General features: G+C 39.1%; 2 protein-coding genes across 2 annotated transcripts in view; both read right to left on the bottom strand.

Moving 5' to 3' along the window:
- Positions 1-5,246: 5,246 nt before the first annotated feature.
- The window catches only part of LOC108577637 (neuropeptide SIFamide receptor-like), a 95,666-nt gene continuing 74,936 nt past the window's right edge, over positions 5,247-25,976 (bottom strand). Inside the window, exon 3 of the mRNA XM_017940814.1 lies at positions 5,247-6,030. Coding sequence (XP_017796303.1) covers positions 5,247-6,030 — 784 coding nt within the window. The remainder of the gene's footprint in view (positions 6,031-25,976) is intronic.
- On the bottom strand, positions 15,182-17,744 carry LOC108577638. The gene is made up of 2 exons (XM_017940815.1): positions 17,688-17,744; positions 15,182-15,566 (listed from the first exon to the last, which is right to left on the bottom strand). The coding sequence occupies exons 1-2, from the start codon at positions 17,697-17,699 to the stop codon at positions 15,330-15,332; spliced, it is 249 nt and encodes an 82-aa protein (XP_017796304.1). The 5' UTR covers positions 17,700-17,744; the 3' UTR covers positions 15,182-15,329.

Below are 25,976 nucleotides of genomic sequence, written 5' to 3'. Positions count from 1 at the left end.
ACGACAGCGAAATTCGCCTAATTTTTCACACTGAAGTCAATTTTCATCGATAATCAGGATTCAGTGCGTTTCTTTTTTTCATTTTTCACGGTTTTACGTCGCAAATTCGCGTCTACAGCCGCTTTGAAAATTTATTCGTATCGTAACCTTGGCGGCTATAGTCGTTTCAAATATTTTCGCTTCTTAACACTTTTTCACACTGAATCAGATTTTCACTGATCTTTAGGATTCAGTGTGTTTCTTTTCTACTTTTGTCACGGTTTCTACGTCGCAAATTCGCGACTATAGCCGCTTTGAAAATTTATTCGTACTGCAACCTTGGCGGCTATAGTCGTTTCAAATATTTTCGATTCTTGACACACTTTTTCACACTGAATCAAATTTTCATTGATCTGTAGGATTCAGTGTCTTTTTTTTTTCGTTTCTCACGGTTTTTACGTCACAAATTCGAGTCTATAGCCGCTTTGAAAATTTATTCGTATTGTAACCTTGGCGGCTATAGGCGTTTCGAATATTTTCTCGCGCTGTAACCTTGTCGGCTATAGGCGTTTCAAATATTTTCGCTCCTTGACACACTTCCACCCTAATTTTTGCCTTCCGCGCACTTCCACCTTAATTTTTGAAATTATAAATTTGAAAGTTAGGATTTTTGGATTCTTAAAGATTCGCTGTCGCTGCGAATATTTCGCGTCGATCTCTGGGGGTTCCTTTAACAGTATCGTTTACAGCGACGTTCACCACGATGTGAAATATCAAAAATGTACTTGGAACAACGGTTATTTAATAAAACTTCAAGCCTTCGAATAATCGAAGCATTGACGTACTTCGTGGACGATAATATGTACACTCGAAAAGAAAATTACACGATCAGAGAATTTATATCGATACTATAGATTCACCCTTTTTAACAAGAGAGAACAGCAAGAAGCCTGTTTTTCTTTGACTGTGCGTACACGAAACGTATCTCACGACGCCACAGTGGAGTATTGGTTAGAATGTCATTTTACACGAAAACTTAGAAAAATAAGAAATTCAGAAATAAGCCGATTTATGTACGTGATTTACTTCACTGTGAAATTTTCATATTGAAACTCCCAATTGCTAGAGTTACACGTGTAAATAAGGAAAACAAGAATATATCATCAATTTTTAAGTAACTTTTGCACAATTATTTTAAGAACGTTAAGTTGCAGACAGAAAATTCGAAAAGATTAGATTTTAATAAATAATAATAGAAGCAGAAACAAGAAAAAACCAAAATCCTTTTTAAATGGCCTTCTTCTTCTGCCAAAATTCTGGCACAAAAGAAGGCTGCTACGATCCTTCGTTTCGGTAAAATTATAAAAAAAAGAAACACTTGTTGGAATTTCAACGAATAGAAAAAGATTTCAATTTTTGGCCAGATTTTCAAACAAAAACACTCCACTGTGCGACGTTTCAAATGGCGAACAACGAGCGTTCGCTCCTTCTTAGAATCTCAACGAGAGACTTACGATCTCTCCGACGAGAGACAACGAATGAGAACGAAGGTAACGGCGGTGTATATAGTAACAACATAGCAACGATATACATACTTACATATTACATACGATAAGTTACATATGTACATAGAGACAGCAGATAGACGTATAGTTTTTCACGTGTACGATATTATGTATTATTAATATAAATATTACACTCTTACATCTTAGATCGTTAAATTACAAGACGCGTAGGGTCACGTTTAGTACGTATACAGTCGCATCTCGACAATTTCTGTAATTATTCATTCCTCGACCCGTGTGCCCTCTGTTATTTTCCACTATTTCGTCATCTTTCTTTTTTCTTTTTTTGTTGCAATTATTTTCTGTTCACCACTCTCATACCTTTCGTCCTTTTTTTTAAACGGTCTCACGTCTTACCACTAAGAATCGTCACGCGACTTCGCCGGCACTATTGAGCCCACGATAGATATGAATAAAGTGTTTTTCTTCATGACCGTGTCTATACAATTATACTTCGCACGTTTTCGTTACATCTAGAACCTGTCTCGCCACGTATAAAAACCTTACGAAAATAGTTGCTCTATCATAAAACCCCGCAGCTCTTATACGACATTACCATCTTACATCGTATTACAAAGGATCAAAGTATTATAATTCTCGTCGGTAGCGTTTTTATTTGTTTTTTCTTATTTTTTTGTTTTTTGTTTTTCTTTGTTTCAAGCCCACGATCCCGTGAGTTTCCTTGTTCAACATTGAATTCCGTTTCCCTTCCTATTTTCTTTCATTTTTCGTCGTCGTTGAATCGTCAGGAAGTTCTAGCTTCACTCGGATGGACCACACGTGATTTCGATTTCTCTCTTTTTTTCTGTTTCCAGTGTTTTTCTTCCTGTTTCCTCCCGCGAGTTGGGTTCCTCGCGTAGGAAAACAGCCGATCGACGGAGGTATCGTCTAGCATCGAGGAAGGATGCTGAGTAAATGCCCGGTAAAAGTCTCGTAAAAGATCGACGAAACTGTGGGGCTTGGACTGGGCAGAAGGGAACAGCGGCGTGTGAAATCGCTAATTGTCTGCCTTTCTGGATCGATTCGTCGATGAAATATTGCAAATCGATCGTGAAAATTTCGTAATTCGTTGAAATCTCAAACAGTGATAGGTGAAATCACTAATTATCTATCTTTCTGGATCGATTTGTCGATGAAAGATTCGTTCTTTGCAATTCTGTCGCGATCGTTTAATCTTCTTCCGAACGAAAATCTAGAACTGAAAGAAATCGCTAATCTTTCTAGATCAATTCGTCGATGAAAGATTCGTTCTTTGCAATTCTGTCGCGATCGTTTAATCTTCTTCCGAACGAAAATCTAGAACTGAAAGAAATCGCTAATTATCTATCTTTCTGGATCGATTTGTCGATGAAAGATTCGTTCTTTGCAATTCTGTCGCGATCCTTTCATCTTCTTCCAACGAAAAATCGAAAACTGAAAGAAATCGCTAATCTTTCTAGATCGATTCGTCGATGAAATATACGTTCACATCGATCTACTTTGCAATTCGATCACGAAAATTTCGCAATCGATCGAAATCTCAAAGAGCGACACGTGAAATCACTAATTACCTATCATTCCGGATTAATTCGTCAATGAAACATTCGCATTTATCTGTTTTGCAATTCTGTCGCGATCATTTTATCTTCTTCCAAACGAAAACCGAAAACGAAAAAAAAAAGTCGCCCAGAACACCACTGTAAAATCAACATCAAAGAAAGCAAACATTCGTTTCACCGCGCTGTTCCACATCGTCGAGTCCAAGCGATACGCGTTCAACGGACAAATCTGCGTATATAATTTCCCTACGATACGATCGCAGAGATCGAGCTCTAAAAAAATACGAACACGCGCTCTCAGCTAAAACCGTCAACCACGATCGTGCCATTTTTCCCCATTCCAAAAACCAGCACGCTCGTCGTCGAAAGCTCCGTCAAGAAGCGCGTAGCATGGTCTCTGTACTAGCTCGTGACAGGAGCAGCCCTCCTGGAGCGTCGCAAAAGGTCGTTATTGTCGCCAGTGACCGCGTTAATTCGTCGCACACGTGATCGATAGAGAATCAAATTCGAGAGAAAAACGGTAAATCGGTCACTTCCGCCTTTCCCCGGGTCGCGTAGACGCACAGAGAAATAGCCGGGAGTAGAGAACGGTGATTAGGAACAGGCTGCTTCTATGGTTTCGGGAACAATGCAAGGATCGTCAGAGATGATCAAATGAGAATTAAGGGAAAAGGCAACGTTGATAACGCGGCAAAGACGAAAGCGTGTGTTGTTCTCAATCGTTCGATGTCGAATCAATCGATAAATACAACTAGTATCGTCCGAAGCGCACAACTGTTCGCTGTCTGGTCGGTGCGCTTCGAATGTATCTCTCTTAAATAACTCTGCTTAGTCGGCCGATCACGGCAGGCGTTTTTATTTCATTTTGTTTTTTTTTTTCTCGTTTTTCTTTTTTAATCAATGTACGTATGGCACCGTAAGAAGTCCCAAAAAACGACTAGATCGTCTAACGTTCCGATAAGAAAATATATATATATGTATGTATGTATGTACGTGTATATATATATTATGCTTGTTGGAGCCGACCGTGCTACGAATAATAAGTACCAGTAGTGTATATAATAACGTAGTAATCTGCTTTTCTCGCATGCGGAGGTAGTGTTTAATCGAAGTTCGATCGACTAGGCGATCTCTCTCTCGTTTCCTGTCTCTCTTCATCTTGCACTCGACATTCTCTCTCTCTCTCACGTACACGCTATGCCAGTTAATGTGTAAGGTAACGTTAGGTGTTATGCAATTAGTGTCATTTTAAATCGCAGCATGCAATGCACGGATAAATTTCTGTGTTACGTAGCCTAAAAAAAGACCTATGAGTTAATTCGTCGAGACGAAGATCGCGCAGTTTCGGCCCTAACCCTTTCGTCCAGACGACAAGTACAATTACAATGGACCAGCAAGTTCCACGAAGGATCGTTCGATCGACCGGCGCGCGACCTTAAAGTGTCGTATCCCCGCTGCGTGGAGATCGCGCGCTCGATCGCTCTCTCAGGACTGATCTACCGTTCGCGAACGACCAGCTCTCCCGTCTCTCCTCTACTCGCCGCTGTCGCGAGCCTCGCTCGGTTACCAAACTCGGTCCCTTCGTTCGCGGATTCCTTAGAAATCTAGAAAGGTGTGCTCGTGAAAAGGAGGAAAGCCCTCCAAGTGTCCGAGCTTCGTCGTCGCTATCTACGCTCCCTACGTTCCTTCGTTTCCTCGTCGTCTCGCTGTTCTCTGTACGAGGTGAATCACGCCGAATCTCCGCTCGGACACGTCGAAGCAGAAGGATCCGCGAGAGCTGTTCGAAACACCGGAGGACACAAAACGACGTCTCGGAGAAACGTTGTTTCTCCCCCTCTCATTCGTCGACAACAACAACAACAGGCCTGGTAAACGTCGCGGAGCATCGCATACGGAACAACGCGAATAGAGAAAGAAACACAAAGGAGGTGAGGTGTGGGGAGGGAGGGTGGAACAGCCGACGACTGATTTCGCGGTTGAACAACGTGCTTCTATCCGTTGAACTCCGTTATTAATCGACGACTTCCGATCCGAGTGACAATCGGTTGCGATCACACGTGACCCAGAATCTCGGACCGGCTCTCACTATGAAGCCCGTTCTCCGGGCAGCCAGCCACGGAATACACCCGACTATCAAATCTCGACGCGACTTGCGGTGTCAGATTTAGACGCCGGTGTGGTTGAATATGTAGGAAACGTTGCTCTCTTGATGGACAGGCGGTCCGTGGAAGGTTCGTCTGGTCGATGAGTTGTTGTTGTTGTTGTTCACGTAATAGGAGGACTTCCTCATGCTGGTGGAGGATGACATCATCGCGACGGTCTCGTAGTATCTGATCTTTCCGCAGCAACGTCCGCTCTTGAGGATCGCGACGAAACCGCGTCGGTATTTCTTGTTGAAGAAGGCGTAGAGGATCGGATTGATGCAGGAATTGCTGGCGCCTAGCCATTGAGCGATCGGCGTGGCGATAGGCAAGATCTCGTCCTCTCTTTCGGCCACGTCACCGCCGATCTTGATCACCGTGAAGATCACGTAGAGGGGCAACCACGATAAGACGAAGAGTATGACGACGACGACTAACATTTTCACGACTTTGACCTTCGATTTCTGCTGTATCCTCTCCATCTGAGCGTCTTTCGTGTCGGTGGGTATGTGCCTTCGCCACACCTTGATCCAGATCAGTATGTAACAGAGGGAGATTAGAATGGTGGGAAGAACGTAGCAGAGTGTTAGATTGCCGATTAGGAAGAAAAGGGTGCCGTCTTCCGGTTGAGGCCAAACCTCGAGGCAGAGTCTCAGGTCTGGATCGTCGTCGTAGATGGCGACCAGGTCGAAGAAGAGAAGCCACGGTGAGGTGATCGTGAGAGCGATGAACCAGATCACGACGATCATCATTCGGGCACGACGCTTCGTTATCTGACACTTCAGGGGCCACCAGATTGCCAGGAACCTACGAACAGGCGGATGGTGTTAGTCGTTTTGTAGTGCTTGGGGGAGGATTTGTAGTGTTAACGCGATACGAAAAGATATCTTTGAGCTTAGGAATTACAGGTTATTGTTGGAATGTGTTTCAAGGGTTGAAATATGTCCTGACGAAGAGAAAATGAAATCGATACCTCTGCGACAGTTAAGGTCCAAACTTTCGATTTTCAGACTAATTGTAAATTACGTTCTTAATAGAATAAATTCTTGAATAGAATACAGTTAGGTTCTATGATAGTATGACTTCCTAACGTTTAGATGAAAACTTCGCGAGTGTTAGGTAAAGGGTTAACGAAATTTTAGAAGTTATCCCTTTTCCATATAAACAGAAATTATTCTTCGTTTCTGTTAAAAGTGTATCGGTGTATCTTAGTGTCTCATTACTTCTATATTATGCAATCGGTTTCAATGGCCTTGTGCAACGCACAGCTTTTGAATTCAGGTTTTTACTAGCAAATTTCACGTCAGATACGATCTTAAGAATGCCTGCAATAATTGTGAGTTTAAAAATACCTAAAACGTATTAATTGCAATTAATAATATCCTCAACGTTTCATTGTCTCACTTTTTACAAGAAAAGGAAAGAAATTAGAAATCTCGAGATTAGCAGTTTACAGCATACTCCGTACTAGAATTGAACGCAAAAGAAACGTTAATAACCGACAACACGGAATTGCACAATATCGTTAGCGATTGATAGAGAGCGATAAACGTTAAACGGAACTCCGGTACGGTAATACGTTTCGAAGCAAGAGGATTAATCGATGCAGCGCGCTTTTCATTCAGAGTTCGTTTCATCATTTCAGAGATTAAGAATTCCTGGAACGTTATTGAATCAAGTTATGGTAAATACCTTTAGAGGTTCTTCTTTTTTTTTTGCGCGCGATTGTCCCTGCGTTTAATACAACCTTATCCCGAGCCACTTGCTCGCGGGAAAGGATTCATCGTGCATTCGCACGAAAGTGAACTATAAATGAGCGATCTTTGGAGAATTATAATTGCATTGATACCGTGGATGCATACTTATCGCGAGAGAATAAATAAGAAATAACGAACAGCGGAATTAAAGAGATAATTCATTTTTAAAAAAAGCTCTACTTCTTAAAAGAAGGTGTGTTACATCGAAATTTTTCAAATTGCATACTTAATTATTCCGAAACTGACAAAATTCTTGAAATAAAAACATTATTCATGGTATTAGACATTGGCATAGAACGACTTGACCCTCTGCACTCGAAGATATTTTCACTATAGCCTGTTACCTCCAAAATTGATATTCAGTATTTGCTGAAAAATACATTCTCTTTTTTATTTCTTTTAATTATTTACCAAATAGTACAAAATAATGTCGCTTCTCAGTCGCCACTCGAGTGCAAAATGTTAAAATTAAGGTCAACACTGACGAAAGATTAATCATAAAACAACGATTAACAAATAACAAAATAAAGATTAATCACAAAATTCCACATGTTTCTAACAGTATTTCTTCAAATTATTTTCCACAAACACTGCTAATAGCTTTCACAGGAATCGCATCAAAAATTTTCCTCCAACTTCAATTTCAATTTTTCCTTCAGCTACCAAGAGCTCCCTCCGCTTCGATTAAAATTGCAACCATAATTCCGAAAGATGTTGACAATCGAATCGTCGAACTATCAAGAAGCTACCACGGACGAAGAGACGAAAACGAAGGAAAGTTTAAAATACCAATGCCACGACGCTTATAGCACGGTCAACGTCGTTATTGTTTATCAATCACGAAGGATCGTAACTGTTTTACGATTGCAAAGCACGAGGGATACACCTACGCGGCCGTGGAGTCGTGACGTTGAAAACGTAACCGTTCATTTTTATGCCTCCATTATGGAAATCTATATTCTATTCGTGGTTTCGAAAGACACTCGAGCCCGTTACGCTTCGACGGCCACGGGTGCTGGCTGCGTAAGAATAGATATAGGAAAGCGCCTTTTATGCGACGCAGCGGCAATTCAACATTCCCGTATCGTGGTCTAGGAAACGAGTCTTGCCCCGATAAGGTGTCGTTCGTCAGGAATTTGTTAAGCAACCGCACTCGAACGGAGCTGATCTCCAAAGGGGAAAATTCACCCCGAAACATTCCGTCGTTACGGTCGTTTCGATGTGACGCAATGAATTTGATTAAATTTGAAATTTTTCATCTTACGTTGAATTCTCTGTTTTTATTTTTTTTTTTTTTTTTTTTTGAAATTTCTGTGTAGCTTGCAGTGTACAGTGATTTCAGACTTTTGAAATTACTTTCGAGGTAACTTTTGAGATCAATGTTAATTTTTTGTGGATTTGAATTTACCTCATTTTGATTGACTTGAGTGATGCACAACAGTTCGTTAAGAAAATTCTTTACATTGCTAAATTTTTTGGGGGGAGGGAAATTTTGTGGAGCTTGCAATGCACAGTGATCCCAAACTTTCGAGATAACTTTTGAGATCAATGTTAATTTTTTGTAGATTTGAATTTACCTCATTTTCATTGATTTGAGTGATGCAAAATTTCTCGGGAAAATTCTTTACATTGCTAATTTTTTTCTGGGAAATTTTGTGTGACTTGTAATGCACAGTGATCTCAAACTTTTGAGACAACTTTTGAAGTAACCTTTGAGACAACTTTTTCTCAACATAACACATTTCCCTTTTCTCCACAATTCCCTACATTCCCCATTTTCCTATTTTCCTCACTCTTTCTCAAGTCAGACGAACCACATCAAAATCTTCCCTCAAAAAATTCAATTAACTACACCAGACCAAAACGAAGAAGAAATTACAATATCAGAGACTCCTAATTCATACTCCAATCTGAAACATACCTCCCAGCCATTTTCCCTGTCACTCTCCTCTGCACAATTCTCCACCTAAGTGAAGCTCATCTTAAACGAATTCCACCCTAAATTCTTCATTCCTCGCGCAAACAACCGAATCCACCTACAACACCGTGCAAATAAACCAAACTCCACTCGGAATTCCCTCGCGAAATAGACGAATAGACGGACGCTCCTTTTCAGACGGCAAGAGGATCTACAGCACGATCGAAGGAACTCGAAAAGACGCTTCTCCCGTGGTCCGTCGTTAATCGAACGATGCTCGCTCGCTCATAGTTGCACGTTGCCTTCCGTTCCCAGCATGGGACTAGCAACGTTTCGAGACCATTAGCGAGCGCAGTCCTTCGTCGCTTTTAAGCAACAGCGACGCGGCTCGAAGGACCTCGCTTTCTCCGGCGTCGCTTTTAATCAGAGAGGTTCCCGCCGCTGCGAACATTCGTGTCCTTCGATTAAACGAACGCCACCGTTCGTCGCTGTCGACGCTGAAGAGTCCTTCTATAAATCAACGATACCGATCTAACCAGCCGTGTTCCCATCGACATCTTTACTTCCGAGTGGGGCGTGCTGAACGCGTTGTCTCTCTTCGACCGTTGCATATTTACGATAGGAAGGAAAAAAATGCGCGGAAGACTGGAGGTTAGGTTCTAGGTAGGGGAAGAAGATGGAAGAAGCTGAAGAAGGACGAAAAAATCGCTCGATTCGCGGATACGGATTATCGGGAGCTGATCAAGGCCGCGAACGTTGGAGTAGGGTGAAACAATGAAGATGACACAGCTTTCGGTACATGTATATATAAAGAGTTCGATTTCTCAAGCGTTAATAGCAGTATCGATTCGCGTTCCTTTCGTGTTTCTGAACGGAAAAGCCGATAAAACGTTTAACATGTTCAAGCTGGCAAGTATATATACGTCGTGTGTCCCTAGATTCGCTGTTGGATAATACGCTGGATGCTGAGAAGTGTAGTTTTGGGGGAATAAGGGGGGTTTTATTTGGGAAGAAAATTCGGTAATTGAAAAATTTAGAAAATTTGGAACTTGCCGGAAATTTTGTTCAAGCGGTTGAATAAAACGGTTCTGAGAGTGAAAACCCAAAGAAATTGGCAATTTTCACATTATCGTGAATATTTAGAAAAATCGTGTACGATATGGAAAATGTTCAAGTGACGATAAGAACGAAAAAATTTTCTGTTTCGTCTATGAAACAGTCCTAAGAATGAAAACTCAAAGAAATTGGCAATTTTCACATTATCCCGAATATTTATAAAAACCGTACAAAATATGGAAAAAGTGTTAAATTCGAAGTTGCATGATTTTTTGATATCCCACATTCTGGTGGTAAAGAATTTTCAGAAAAAATATTAAATTCATAGTTGCATGGTTTCTGATGTCCTACATTGTGGTGGTAAAGAATTAAAAAAAAAAAAGTGGTGGGAGTAGATGTTGAAAAAGGGGAATTTCAATTTGATAAACGTAATTGCAATTTCATCGACTTGAATGAAATCAATTAATTTACATTGTGTAGGTATTGTTGTCCGATTACAGTGTAGTCGCTCAATTTGAAAATTTTTAATCCGGCGAAGTTGTAAATTAACGCTTCTCGTGTTGTAACGCGGTCGTTTCACATGGTTAATAGGTTGTACAAACATTGCGCTTTAGTAGTTCGTTAGAGTAGCTCCAGTGAAATATTCCATCGACGAATGTGTTTAATTAAAAATTTTTAATTGCATTTAGCGCCGAATTTCGACAACTTCGCGGAATCTCTGACGATTTCGCGAAAACGCCAATTAATTAATTTGAACGTAGCGCGAGCAAAGGACGCCTCACTAACTTCGATATAATAACTTTCATTTAATAGTTTTCTAATTAATTTGTGCGAAGAATTTTTATTTCGTTAAAAAAGGAAATCTTCAGAGTTTCCTTTTGCATGTTAAACAGAACAAGAAGAGAAATTCCTAATAAATTTACATCTTGTGAAGTTTATTATTAATTCGAATTTATTTTGGAATTCATTTTCGAGACGTCGTATTGAGAGTTTTTTGAAGATTTAATAACGTGTAATTGGAACAAGTGATGAAGAAGAAGATATAGGGAAGCAAGTGAAATGAGATCGTTTAGTGTCAGACACACTCTCAGTTGTCATCAAATAAAAGTTTTCTCCAATTTAACACGTATACTTACGAGTAAATTATTCAAATTTGTGTCATGTACGTTTATTTCTATTAAATTCTTATAAATCTTTCACGTTTGATAAAAGATATTTCTTCTAGCCGTATTATCTTTCATTTGAGACTAAAAGTAGATAAACTGTAATAAATATGAATGTAGTAGGTACTTATGAATATTTATTATACGTTTATTATTTGTACAAAGAATTTATGAATATTTACAAATTGAACAAATTGAACAAAACAAACATTTCCTACTATTTTTCTATTTATTAGAATTAATAACACTTTCAATAGCGACTTAAAATTCCAAAATTTAAGGTGCGATTTTGAAAAAATAATACTTTTCTTATTCGTGTAATAATACCTCTTCCAAATTTCATATAAGAAAATTCTTTATGCAGCCAGGGAGTTTAACAAGAAATTCACATCGTTATCGTAATTCTTCGAAGAAAACTGTCCGTATCGATTCGATTCGACAAGGAAATAAGTTCCTATGGAAACCAATTAACCGATTTGATTTTCTTAATGAAGCTCCTTGTGATCCGGCGCAGCGGTGAAACGAGTACAATGTTTAAACGGCACAGTTTTGTTGGTCCGGACGTTTAACGCGGTAAACTTTCTTTTTCTTTCGTGGCAGGGGCCGCAATTAAGCAATATTGCGGAACGTGCGCGAGAACGATTCGTTTCGAACTTTCACAATTAGCCGACAATTCGATTTGCATAGAGTTTGAATTGCGATTGATCATTTAACGCAGGGCTGTTTGAACGTTCGACTGCTTTTAAACGCAACCGGCGGCGGCGTGTTGACGCGTATCGATGTTCAACATGTGTGCATGGAATAATTAATGAGATACGTAACTGCGCTATAATCGCGTTATATTTATTCCCATTATTGCTCACTTGAATTGAAACTTGCAAATTCGGAAATGTGAAATTTTATTTGAAGAAGGTTCAAATAATTTTTGTCATTTCTGCGTTACTATTTTTAAATAATTTTTGTCATTTCTGCGTTATTATTTTTAAATAATTTTCGTATAAATTCTGCATTATTATTTTTAAATAATTTTTGTGTCATTCCTGCGTTATTACTTTTAAATCATTTTTATACCATTTCTGCATTATTATTTTTACATAATTTTTCATAAATTTGTTATACGTATTCCTACCATACCCACAATAATTTTTATTTTTCAATTTTTCGATAATACCAAATACTCAATTCATATTGAAACATTTAATTCGCTAAATTCTTGAACGCTTGCAAACAAAGATTAACGTAACAGAAATGAAAGAATATCATTGAGAAAATAGTGAAAAATTGCAAATTCATTAAATTGTTAATATTTGTCACATTTCTAAATTACACTGTAATAATTGATTTAATGTTTAATCATTAGTATGGAGGTGAAAATCAATTTTCTTTTATGGTGGAACATTTATTATATTGTATTACGTCTCACGAATTAATCAACACTATCATCAACACTTCGTTCTTGTAGACGAGGTTGATAGCTCCACGTTTTTCGCATTTAAGTCATTCTTATCTATTCAGTTGATTATACTTTACGCTTTAACTGCATGGAAACCGTTAAGGTTGCAAATAGCAGTCCACTTAATGCAATTACTTCCATAAATCTCCCACTAACTCAGCCATTATTAATTGAATAATCAATAGGTTGGTATCAGTCACATAAATATCCGCTATGTAGCAAGTGGTTGCAAATTCACAGCTCTAAGTAGAGTGCAAAATTTATCAATTCACTGTATACTAACTACGTGAAGCATTGCTTCATCGTTGCATTTAAAGCTGTAACTGCTGAATACATTCATACTAATTGTATATTAATAAAATCTAATTTCCGACACAGTCAAATATGTAGTAAAAGTAGATTCATAAGAATAGTAAAAAATGTTCATGTCAACACATTTATGCTGGTTTCAATATTTTGCAGTGTTCTTTGTTTTTTGCAGTCTAACCTTGTTTCTTTACTCCTGGGAAAAAATATTAGGAATTGATTTTCTCTATAAAGCTGTTTTGTGACATTTCTCGTTCTTTCCCCTAACCCTTTAAATGCAAGCAGAAACTTTTTTCTTTAAAAATTTGAGAATCATTCGATGCAGTGAAAATGGGGCAAAATCCTCTAGAAATAGGTTTGCACTATAAAATTTTTGAGATCACATTTACCATTCAACAAACCCATGAAAAAATTGCGTAAATTAAAATAAAACAAAAAAGGCGGGAAAATATTTGAATTTAAAGGAACAAATTTAAAGGCGGCGAATTAATTAAAAAAAAAAGCCTCCCATAGTTAATACATTTTTCTTACTGTCGAACAGATTCTCTTGCTGGCCGTGACAATTCTGGCAGCGTCCGCTGTACCAGCTCCGATACCACCGCTGATCTCACCTCCGCTGGTCTACTCGCACCCCTACGTGAAGGTGTTTCCTCTCCACACAGCAACTTACCCTCTATCCTACGCTCACAGCTACAAATGGTACCACCCAGGATCAGTCTACGTCTACTGACAATAGAACCACGCTGAACATTCCTTCTGTTCGATCATTCTCACTCAAAAATGTCTACTATAAGAGCGACGAAGCGCGACAAGTCATTCTGTACCAACTCGAAATGTTTCTGAAATAAACTATGCGACTTCAAGTTGAACTAGTTTCCCTTCGCTAGACTAATTTCGTCTTCGAACTTACTCTCGTCGTCTTTTATGCCAGCTGTAAAATCCACGTGGAGATTGTCAAAGCAGCTCTCCGTTCGAATTCGAGCGTATCGTGGACGATGGAAAAGGCGAGGAACCGATACGAGACTGTCTTGTCGCGGCTGACAGCGTTTACTGGGCTGAGCGTTGAAAAGGGTGGAGAATCCTTTAGAGATAGGTCGACACTGTCGTAAAACGAAGGGAGGATATACTCGAAAGTCAGATTCATGCACGAACTGGGTGGAGACGAGTGGCATTCGAGCAACATCGTTTATTCGGCCATCTATATGCAGGGTGTACGATAAAGTTTTCAATGAACTTTGCCTATGTGTTGGGCAGGTCATTTTCAATGAAAAATGTCATGTACACTGTGGGTCTATCTCGTTTCGTTAGACAGTTATATCGAGAATAACGTATCAAGCATACACCGGGTGACCCAATAGTTCCAACCTACTTACTTTATTCCACATATGATGTACAGATCGTTTAGGAGATAACGTTCAAAACTCGTTATTCTCGAGCTTCTGAAAACATTTTGGAACAGTGTAATCAAGGTATCATTGCTGATACTGAGCTACCATAACTAGCTAGCTCCTGAAGCTAACACGAACAAGGCCTAATCTCAGTAACGAAACGAAATAGACCTATAGTGCACATGACATGTTTTCTTCAGAATCACCTGCTTAATACGCAAGCAAAGTTTGTTGGAAACTTCACCCGACACCCAGTATACATCTGTTTGCTTCGCCAAGAAGTGTAACGCAACGTCTCGTAACACGTGTCTCGCTTTATCCTGTCCCCGATCGAGGGTGAACGTTCTGGATCGCAAATTTTTAACCTACTCGCGCTACTCTACCTCGCAAACTCCTTCTCGTTAATCGAACAGAGCCGTTCGAGCTGTGTTTCAACATTCACAATAGATCACGAACAAAGGACGAAGGTTGAACAAAGTAACAGACACGATCCAATGTATTTTTTTAAATAAAATTTTATTAAAATTCCATATGACCAAAGGGGAGGGGTCCTGGATGATGGTGCAATGATCGAGATGCGAATGTCCGAATTACATTGATGATCTCAAAGTCGCGAATGAGCGAGGAAAGGAGAGAGCCTAGCCTGATTCCTTGACGCGGCCTGTTCCCGGTCGTCGCTGGTTCGCGTCTTGAACATTATTTCCCGTGCGACATTGTACCCTCGATGGTGAGATGGCCGGGATAGAGAAAGAGAGAATGGTTTTTACATCTGTGTTCCAAGTTGTCGCTGTCCTTTTTATTTGTTCCATCCTCGAAGCTACGCGTCTTTCCTTCGCATCGTCTCTTCGTTCGTTTCTTTTTTTCCTTTTTTTTTTCTCCTTCAATTTCCTTTAAGTTCGTTCTTTTCTTCTTGTTTGTTTTTTTTTTTTTTTTTGGTTGGTTTTTTGGGCGGGGACAATTTCAGAGGAATCAAAGGGGCGTGTGTATGTGTGTATGTGTTTTTTCTAGGGGGTGGGGCTGTCTCGTCGTGACTTGGTGGTAGTAAGATAGAATCAGCTCTGTCGCCTAGTGCAAGCCATGAGAAAGGAGGGGCAAGGGAGCGGCGGTCAGCACGGTCTTGGTGACGATGGGTGCGGTACGGACGATTGGGGCGACGGGCTGAGCGATAACGTGGGCAGCAGGCAGAGCCGCGTGGCTGACAACCAGAGGAGCGGTGATCGGTCCAATTCCATGATCGGCAACGATGCCGGTAAGACCACCAGGGGCGGCGGTAGCGACAGCCAGAATGGCGGCAAGAACAGCCTGTGGGAAAAGTGGCACGTGCAATTGATCTCTTACTGAACAACCGAACCGTTTCTTATCTCTTCCTTTGTAGGTAATTGTCGCAGCGTGTAGTCGAGTATCTTCCTACAGTCTTAGGAGTCTGTCTTGCCGATGAACAGCAACAACGAGAAGAGTCTTCTCCTATGTCTGCCCCAGCATCGTCGGGGGGATTTTCCCACGGAAACGTTAATCTTCGCGACGATTACGGGACTTACCGCGGAAACGAAGCGGACACTTTTGATCGCGTTAGAAGGATTCGAGACGAGTATTTGTTCTGCGAGAGTCCTTGGACCAATTAATATTCCGAGGTAACAGCGGAGGAGGAATCTTGAGAAGTTGCTTTTTGCTGATTTTTTTTCGGTGAGATTGAGAGTTGGAAGTTTTGCGTTGTTTCGAAGATCGAGAATGGTGGTTTCTTTGGGGAAACCGTTTGGGTGATTGAGATAGCGAGGTGCAAGTATCGAAGGACAATTTTTGATCGTTCTACATTACTGTCAGAAAATTTTCGATCATAGTAATTCGAAGCTAACTATAATTTTGCAGGTACAGAATACAAATTTGCGTAAGGTTAACTCTTTGGACTGGAGTGTGACTCGACATTAGTTTTAAATTGCTAGTTTGTTTTTTAACGCTATTTTCAATATAATTAGCAAAACAAATTGCTTAAATTGGTTCCTATCAGCGAAAGATCGTTTGAAGTGCATTTCAAATAAAATTCTTAAAATAATAGGAAATTTATTTTAAAAAATGTGGATTTCGAAGGGCTAAGGTTGCTTTCCCGTTCACCTTAAACCTACACAATTACTCGTTACTTTCATACTACTGAATTTTACCAAACACTTTCTATCAAGGGTAGAGTAAATCTCAGAACTGAACCGATACTTCGCCGTCTTCTCAATCATCATCGAAATCACTATGCAGTGACACAAGTTGTTAAAAAGAAAACTAGACGACTCAACAAACCGTGAAATTCATCTCGAACAATTAGAAACGCCACCTTGCTCCGGATAGCAGCGTTCACACGACTTCATTCCTTGGAAGTGACGTAAAGCATGTGTCGCGATCGCGAGAGCAAAAGCGGCACGCGAGCAACGATCTCCTGCTCGAGACTGGGTTTGCATAGAAGGAAAACCGTGGCGCGGCTTGCATTCCATTTTGTCCGACTGCATTCGACCAGTTAGCTAACAATGTGCATGCTTCAGTGATTTCGCTCGGTTGCCGAGAATTTTTGTGACCGGACGGAAACGCCGAGTGTGTCCGTTCGAGTGAACGTTGGATCGCGGCGCGTGGAAAGGTCACGGCGCGCGATACTTCTCTCGCGGGAGAGAACGCGACGCGCCGCTTTATCGATCAAAGGAAGACCGTGGTGAACGGAGGAATTTTCCCTGGCATTAAAACATAGAGCCGATCCGACGATTTACGGCGAAACGCGGCCGATATGCAAACTTAGAGACTCGACAGGAGCACCGTAGTGTCTCGTTCTCGATCGTTTCGCTCTCAGAAGAAGTGGAAAAACACGAAAGGATCTAGAAAAACGTGCAAATACCACGAACTTTCGAAAAGAGGGATTCGACGAAATTTGACAAATCCTTGGACAAACATGCTAATAAGGCAAAGAGAAGGTGTTTCGCGATCATTTCACTCTGGAAGAAATGGAAAATCACGAAAGGATCCAGAGAAACGTGCAAGCGCAGCGAACTTTCGAAAATGGAGGTTTAATGAAATTTGACAGATCCTTGAACAGAAACCGCGAAAGAGGGAAATAGAAGGTGTGCAGAAACTGGTCCCGTTCCACAGCAACTCTACATACGCTAAATTGCACGAGTGTGTATTATCGAGTAATGATCCGATGTAGAAACGAAAGTTCGGTATAGCGCAAGGGTAACACGAAATATACTGGATCAATTGACAAGACCGAAACTGCAAATCCTTTACTTTTACCATACACAACGATCGCTGTAACAATTTCACCCGATTTCTTCGGTCGAACTGTCTCAGATAGAACCCTTCGTCGCTCGTCCACAGAAATATCGATGAAAAAGTGAATCGTGTATCCGACGATCAGCAAAGAAGTAGTAATAGATATGATATGATTCTTACCAACTTGAACATGTTGAGTGGGTTGAGTGGGTTTGTTGTTTACTTGTTGAAAGTAAGTAAGCTTGTGCTGGATGTACAATACGGCGGTCCTTTTATACAAAAGTCCATTTTAAAAAATCGCTATAAATTTGATCACGTGGCCCGCCGTTCGACAGTCTGACGTTATGTATCAGTCGGTTGAGTCAGCCGGTCGACGAACGGAGTGGGGTGTTGTTCGACCAATGCACGCACGGTATCGCCACGAAACGACACAGCTGCGTCCAATCGTACGCTTTCAACCCCTCGCGATCGGTTCCGGGGAATTGGGTTAAGACAGTTTATGTGGAAACTGTGTTCGATCGCCTGCACAACCAGACACTCACACTCGCGCGTGTGACACACACGCACACACCGTTGAGTCGGGGTAAGTGCAAAAACAAAGTGCGAGGAATGAAAACGCAAAGGCGCGCGCTCTAAAGGCGAACACCGATTTCGTAAAAGCACAGCCAAGGCCTCTTCTTCGACTTATTTACAGAGATCGTAGGAGGCGTGAAACGTCTCTGCGAGAAGAATCCCGAAGAGGATCGAATGGAATTCGAGACTTGCGCTCTTTTCGCTCGTTTGTACCAGCGATTTGTGTGCGGATTTCAGGATGAATCGAGAGAAGAGAGGCGGGAAAGGAGGCAGAGTTGTGCTTGGATCGATTGAAAATTTGATTAATAATCCGATTTCGCGGATGATTCGAAGCACTCCAAAGGGTCGTTTAGTTGATGGGATCAGGGGAAACGCGGGCAATTATCTTTTCCATTGCGAGAATTTGCAGGGCGAGGGAAAGACCGAGGGTGGAGAACACTGTTTAAGAGAAATTGTTGCCTTTTCTCTTGTCTCTCTTGCAATTGAGATTTCTCGATTTAGTTAACAGTATTTAAGACTGTTTGCCTGTATTGAGATGTACGGAGGACAGAAAATGGACAAACTTTGCTGATAAACTTAAACACACTTACGTAGATTGTGATTTAGTATTATAAGAAATTAGACTTTTAGCGATCGTGATTCTTTTCTGGAAGAGAGATTGGAAGAATTTTTGTGCTTCGTTGCTAAAGAATTAAAAGGTAGCGGTTAAGTGACTCGAAGGTAGATCTACTCAGATCAGATCTGTCAGTTAAATACGTTTCGGTTGAAACGTATCACGACTACAGTTTCTAATGAATAATTGATACATGCTTACATTAACACCTGGAGAGAACGAATAGAATTCTTTCGCTGTTGCTGGAATATTAAATCGATTTTACTGTCATATTGATTTTCCGACAAGTCTCTATCTCGTAGAATTTAATGTAACGGTAAATGTAACATTTTACTTCTACGCGAGTAATTATAAATAATCGGAGAATTGTTAACCGTTCATTGCTTGATATCGTGTCGATAAATTGACTAATAAAAGTTGAAAAATAATTTAATACCTGAAATCGTATATATCTGTCAGAAATCCACCGAAATCGCCAAAATGGTAACGATTAAATTACCATTTTATGTATATTCCAGTAAATCCGTGAAAACGAGTAAATGTCTTTTATAATTGTTCTTTTGTTACAAAATTTGAATTTCTAGGATAGAGCATAATAAGCAATAATGGTAAATACCGCTATGAATCGGTATGCTACAGTAGAAGCATTATCGAAGGTAAGCAAAGAAAAACCACAGTTCCCTCGTCTCTCGAGTTTCGGATAAGAAACTGCAAGATAGTTACACGGAATTGCTTAATCACCAGAATGTCCATAAGAAAAAAAGGAACGTTTCACGGTCACTTAGAACCGTGAAGTCACTTAATTCGCAATGTGACGTAAATCCTACTTTACCACCATGCGTAAAACATACTGCCTGATACAAGGTCTAACGCCAGTTAAAGGAAAGTGCTTCCCACTGAAACATGTCGTTTTTGTTCAATTGGTCAAAATGTGCAGTTAATGTGCACATATATCGTGCGCTTTTCACTTTTACTCTTGTTACCCGAAGAACCTAATCTCCTCTCGAGGGACTATCTTCGTTCACCACACCTTTCCTCATTTTTAACACTAGAACTACCGACCGTGTCAAAATTACCCATCGGCATCTTTCGAAAAAACGTGAATGTTCAATACTGGTAAGTATTATCGCTTGCAACTTTCTGAATTTATTTTTCTACGTGTATTCGCCTATTTGTATCGGCATGAATCGAATTTTCCAATCACGGTTTACTTGCATAAAAATTCACTTTTGGAAAGTCGCTGATGGGTCATTTTGTCTGGGCTGGTAGTTCTGGTGTTAAAGCTTTCGTATATAAACAGAAGCAACGCTTATTTGCAGAACAATGTCTTATTTCACATATTCGCTATCGAACATAAAAGAAAATTGCCATTTTACGAAAAAATTGCCTTCACTGGTAACCCAAGAAATGTGAAATTGATAGAAAAGCTAGTTTGAAATTTGCATTAGAGTAACAATTCGTATAAAACAGTGACACATTAATCTCATCATTAATCCATATACGTTTGCCTAATTTTTTTTTCAGAACAGAGATAAGGGTGAAAATCCAAAAAAGGTTTAAAAGATTGAGGGTCCATTTTTGGTTCATTACGATATTTAAATACATACGAATATGTGTTTTATTATAGAATTTAATTTTGTATTTATAAATGAGGAAGAGATGAAAGTTCCAAATTTCTGCCATTTAACCCTTTGATCACCAGTGGAACGCATTGATCTCAATTCGTTTCTCAAATGTGTCACAAAGAATCACGCCATTCTTGTCGAAAAATTGGAAATACGACCAATTCCGAAAGTTTATTTAAATGGTGCAAATTCATTTTTAATCAATCTCTTGCAAAAAGAGTAATTCGTATCTAAATGTAAACTATACTCTGATACACCCTTTCGTTACTATTAACACCTACAGGTATTTTGAAAATTTGCTCTCCTTATACCTTCTACTAAATTCCCACCTTAATTTAATAAACCGAATTTTAAACGATAGGTCGTAATTAAAAATTTACCAATTTCCTTTTATTCTCCTATACCCTTCGTCCACAAAATCTCCTTCGCGCCGTTCAAATTCCCCGAAACCGTGACGAGAACATTCAGGCAGACCTTAAAACAATCTCGTTGCAGTCTGACCGAATCTCTCTGACTAATCGCTGGCTCACTGGCCGTTCGTTCGTAAAAACCTGTTGAAAATTGATGAATCAACGGGCGGAATTGTTGCGGCAACCGAGGCGTTATCCTGAGTTTCACGGCGAGTCTGTAGAGATTATCGAATTTCCATCTTATAACCGCGTAATAGCGATTCAGGTCGGATTATTCGTCCTCTTTACGCCGCATTAGAATCAAACTCTCGAGAGGTCGAGACGCGTAGCAAGTGCGGTGGATATCGTGTGTCAACCTCACGGAAGTCCGCGTTCGATGGACACGAAATGCGGCTTGACGAGCTGCCCAGGCACATGGCTAATGAAACCGAACGAAAGCTTTCTCCGCGGCTTATCGATATTAAATCCGGAGCCTCCACGTTGTAGTAACTCATCCAACGAATCCGTGATCAAATTTTGTGACGTGAAACGAGAGAACGGTTTATTCAGGAATAAATCCTGCGTGTCGGAGAACTCGGGATAGTTTTATTAATTGTTTCGCTCGGAGAGAGTATCTTGTCGCTGTGAAATATTTCCTTTTAGATGACTTTTTGTATGAAGTTGCTGAGAGAAATTAGCGTCAATGCTAATTAGGGATTTATTCATTTTGTCGTCGATTTATATTCGCCTAATTTTTTTCAGAACAGAGATGAGATACAATGAAAATTGTAGATATTAACATATTTGAAGAGTAAAGGAAAATAAAGTGTACCGAAAAATTGTTTAAAAAAATACACAAAAATTAGGAAATAATAAAGAGTATATACAAAAATATTAGAAGTACAAAAAAAAAAGGAATTGCATGTGTAATCGATTTCAAACGAAGAAAAATTTATGGCGGATATTGTGTCTCTAATGGTTAGTTAATAATCGATTATAAATGAGATACAAGTATGTGGAATCAATTGACAAATATATGGAAACGTCTCATACGGAATTCACGTTTTAACGTCCCTATTGAAATGCACTCACATTTTACAGCTAGATAATAAGATGACTCGTAAAATTTTATGTTCCATTAAAAGAGAGAAGTAGAAATTTTAGCGAAACGCACGATTTATGATCGGTAATGGTAGATCCTAACAAAGAAAGAACACTTCGGAAGCCAAGCCTTGCAGCTACCTAAATATGTAGGTAGTTAAAAATACAGTAAACGTGATTTCTTTAAGTATTATACGTTCATTTCACATTGTTTTACATTTTGGTAAGACCATAATTTTAAGACTCCTTTTAAGAATATTTAATCTTTGTAATCTTTATTTTTCTCTAATTAATACTAGAAAAATCATAAAAGTCAATATGACTCATCAGCAACTTTCCAAAGAAAGGTGAATCTTTGGTTACTGATAAGTATTATCATCTGCAACTTTCTCACTTTATTTTCTGCATCTTTATTTCCATTTCTATCGACACGAGAGAGATTTTTTAATTACCTTTATGTTACCTTAAAATTCACTTTCGGAATTTTGCTAGCGGGTCATTTTTGACCCGACTTGTCTTCCCTCTGTTAAATATCTGAGTGCAAGATTTTTCACCTGAATTTCAAATCCTTTCTATTACACCAAACGCACCTAATATAAATAGTACAAACGCTTTTACCTTTGCACAGCACATTGTCCTTCAATGTTCCAAATCAATGGTTCACGTTCGTTTCAAAAACACAGTTAACACTTTGGTGACCATTGACTGCTCTGACAAAAATTGATCCCAAAAACGCAACGATCGAGAGCCACCTAAGAAATTGAAAGAAAACCTAATTTGCTCACGAAAGGGTTAAGATGGCAAAAAGAAAAGCAGACACACACAGCTCCCAGGTAGTTCCAAGATCAAACGACACAATTGACCATGGAACCCTCGCTAGAGCAGCTATCTAAATCAATTTCAGCCCCCGTCGGTGTATCAAGTTGCTAAAATAACGTTTCAGACTCGTCCCAGAGGCGGATTTGTCGTCGCAGAAGGAGAAAGCCAAGAGCAACGGTTTAGTGGATTTACGTCGGTCGGTAGGTCAGCTGGAACTTTTGTCCAAGGTGTTTGGCGCGCTTGGAGAACAACGAGAAGGGAAGAGGAAGATCTATGTATGTATTTCCGTGGTTGGCAGTTTGGTCGCACGGATGGCAAAGAGGCAAGAAACGTTAAGGAAGAGGGTGAACTGGAAGAGTAATATGTTGCCGGTCAAGGGTGATCGAAGGCTAAGACAATTCCAAGTCACCCAGGCTCCGTTTCGCCAGGCAATTTCAACGAGATCGATCGCTTCCGAGAGGATCGTGTAAAACTATTTCGTGCCACCAACCGGGGCTCGTCTAACGTGAAATTGATAGAAAATCATTTATCCGGGATATTCTTCCATATCGTTGCCTCCTGAGTTATTCTCCTCGCGGCGACTGGAGTTTTCGGGGGAAATGATTCAGTGTTTCCTTTAAGTCGTTCACTGTCGATTACAAGTTTAATGCAAAAATGTGATGCAAAAGTGCAATTTGGTTCATTCACGTCGATGAAATTTCAATTTTATTTGGGAAATTCGAAGTTCGGAGTGAAATTTTTTATTCGCCCAATTCGTGATGTGATCGAATTCGTTTTAATTTGGTTCATTCACGTCGGTGAAATTTCAATTTTATTTGGGAAATTCAAAGTTTGGAGTGAAATTTATCATTTGCCTAATACGTGATGTAATTGAATTCGTTTCAATTTGGTTCATTCATGTCGATGAAATTTCAATTTTATTTGGGAAATTCGAAGTATGGAGTGAAATTTATATTTTGCCTAATACGTGATGTAATTGAATTCGTTTCAATTTGGTTCATTCACGTCGATGAAATTTCAATTTTATTTGGGAAATTCAAAGTTTGGAGTGAAATTTTTTATTCCCTTATTTCGTGATGTAATTGGATTCGTTTCAATTTGGTTCATTCACGTCGATGAAATTTCAATTTTATTTAGGAAATTCAAAGTTTGAAGTGAAATTTATCATTTGCCTAATACGTGATGTAATTGAATTCGTTTCAATTTGGTTCATTCACGTCGATGAAATTTCAATTTTATTTAGGAAATTCAAAGTTTGAAGTGAAATTTATCGTTTGCCTAATTCGTGCAACAAATTGCTCCAAAAATGGAAATCGCTCAATTAATTTTTTTCTTAAACTTACTTTCAATTTTACTCAATTTTAATTTCACTACTTTTGAGGAGAGATGTGTATGTATTTTAACGAAATTGAAGAGGGGTTGCTAGAAAGTATTACATAAAATTCGCCTGTTGCTCCAGAGTCTTGGGTAACGAAGAAATAATTGAATCGTTTATTATCGAGAGGGCAGTTGTCCAGCTTTTTGGAAAACACTGACTTTGCCAGATACAGTGTCATTTTCATAGAAATTAATTTTATTTAGGAGAAAATAATATCTGTCTCCACACAATTTACCCAAATTCCTTCACTTAATTATACAAAAATTTATCTTTACTGGTGCTTGAAGAATTTCTCTCTAAATAAAGAAGAAAAAAGAAAATTTTCACCTGTCGTCTATTTAATACCAAAATACCTATTCTAGAATTATAATTGAAATCAATTTCTAGAACTTAAATAAATTTCTTACAATTAAAATTAATTTCTAAAATTTAATTAAATTGTCAAACTAAAATTAAAATCAATTTCTGCGATTCATACGAATTTCTAGAATTTAATGAAACTCCAGAACCATTTCTCAAGCCTGGAATCGTCATGACAAGTTAACGAATGGCAAAGAAGAAATCACCCAGTCTAATCTTGAAGGAACATCAACTTCTATTATCGATCATATTTCGAAAAAAAAAAAAAGAAAGTGAAACTCAGGTTATTGGCTCCTGTTACGCATACATAATATTTATTGCAACACGACGAGACAATATCGCTAGAACATATTGGATGAACAAAAGACGAGCCGCTTCGAAATCCAACACACACACGCACACTTTCTTTCCTCGTTCGCTTCGAGAACTTTCGATTCGCGTATCTCGCATTTTTCGAAGGCTGTATAGACGATTTAGGAGACGCTGAGAAAAGGCACAAAACGTTTGGCAGCGTTCACCAACGATCCCGGAATTTAACGAACGATGCCAAAAGTTTCGTTCGAAACGTAAAGAGGGAGGCCTGAAGCGACGAAAAAAGAATTCTATTCGCGAGACGCCGAGCGTTCCTTTTGTCTATCCTCCTGCTGCTGGCAACAGGCCATTCAGATCGTGGAAAAGCGACGGAAAGAGCCGAGAATTTTACTTAATTATTTAGGATATGCTAAAGTTTCTGTCCTTTTTGTTTTCAGCGTTCTCGTATGATTATTTTGAATTCTACAATTTTCCCGCCTTTTTGTGTATTTGTAAGATAAATAAAAAGACTGAAACTTTTTGACTAAACCTAATATTAACGATACGAGCATAATTTAGGACATTTTTCGAAGCATTTAAGTATGTTTGAAGAAATGCAAATGTTAGTATTAATACCCAAAGTAAAAACACTTTTATCACGTACTTTTTATTATTGTAATTTAAAAATAGAAATATCAGAGATATTCCGTGGAAGAAAATTAAGTACTATACTGTGTATTTGCTTGTATCATTTATCAATATTTAAAAGGATCAGTTTAATGCTTGTCGAAGATTTCCTTCTGCGATATACACATTCTCGGGCGACTTATTAGATTCTCAGACAACTGAGAATACTAATTAATGTGGTTACGAGAAGATCGAGTGGAACAGGTTAAATCAGATACTAAACTTTTATGAAACGTTAGTTTTTTCTTGTTTATGGACGCGCATAAATTGCTTTATATTGTGTTACGAAGCTGTTCGATATCCAATGTGCAATTTTCTTCGTTATTTCTAATGTAATCGCGATCTGCTTTCTGTTATCATCTGCGTTACGTTGCAAATAACTTCCTTAAAAAATTTCATATCGTTTCTTATTTTTAAGATTCTCCTCAATACACTTGCTCCTTTTTCTCGTATAATTAACATTTGCATTGCACTGCAAATAACTTTCTTAAAACGTTCTGTATGATTTTTTATTTTTTAATTTCCATCCATTTTCTTCTTTTTATCTCTTTTCAATTTTGAACCTTCCTAAATTTTCCTGGAAGGCACTAAACAAGTCCACGATGCAATAATGTGAAAAGTATTGTCGAAGAA

The sequence above is a fragment of the Habropoda laboriosa genome, unplaced genomic scaffold (genome assembly GCF_001263275.1).
Source record: "Habropoda laboriosa isolate 0110345459 unplaced genomic scaffold, ASM126327v1 scaffold718, whole genome shotgun sequence".
NCBI lineage: Eukaryota > Metazoa > Arthropoda > Insecta > Hymenoptera > Apidae > Habropoda > Habropoda laboriosa.
Note: the sequence above shows the minus strand (reverse complement) of the source record. Positions and strands in the feature narration are given on the sequence as shown.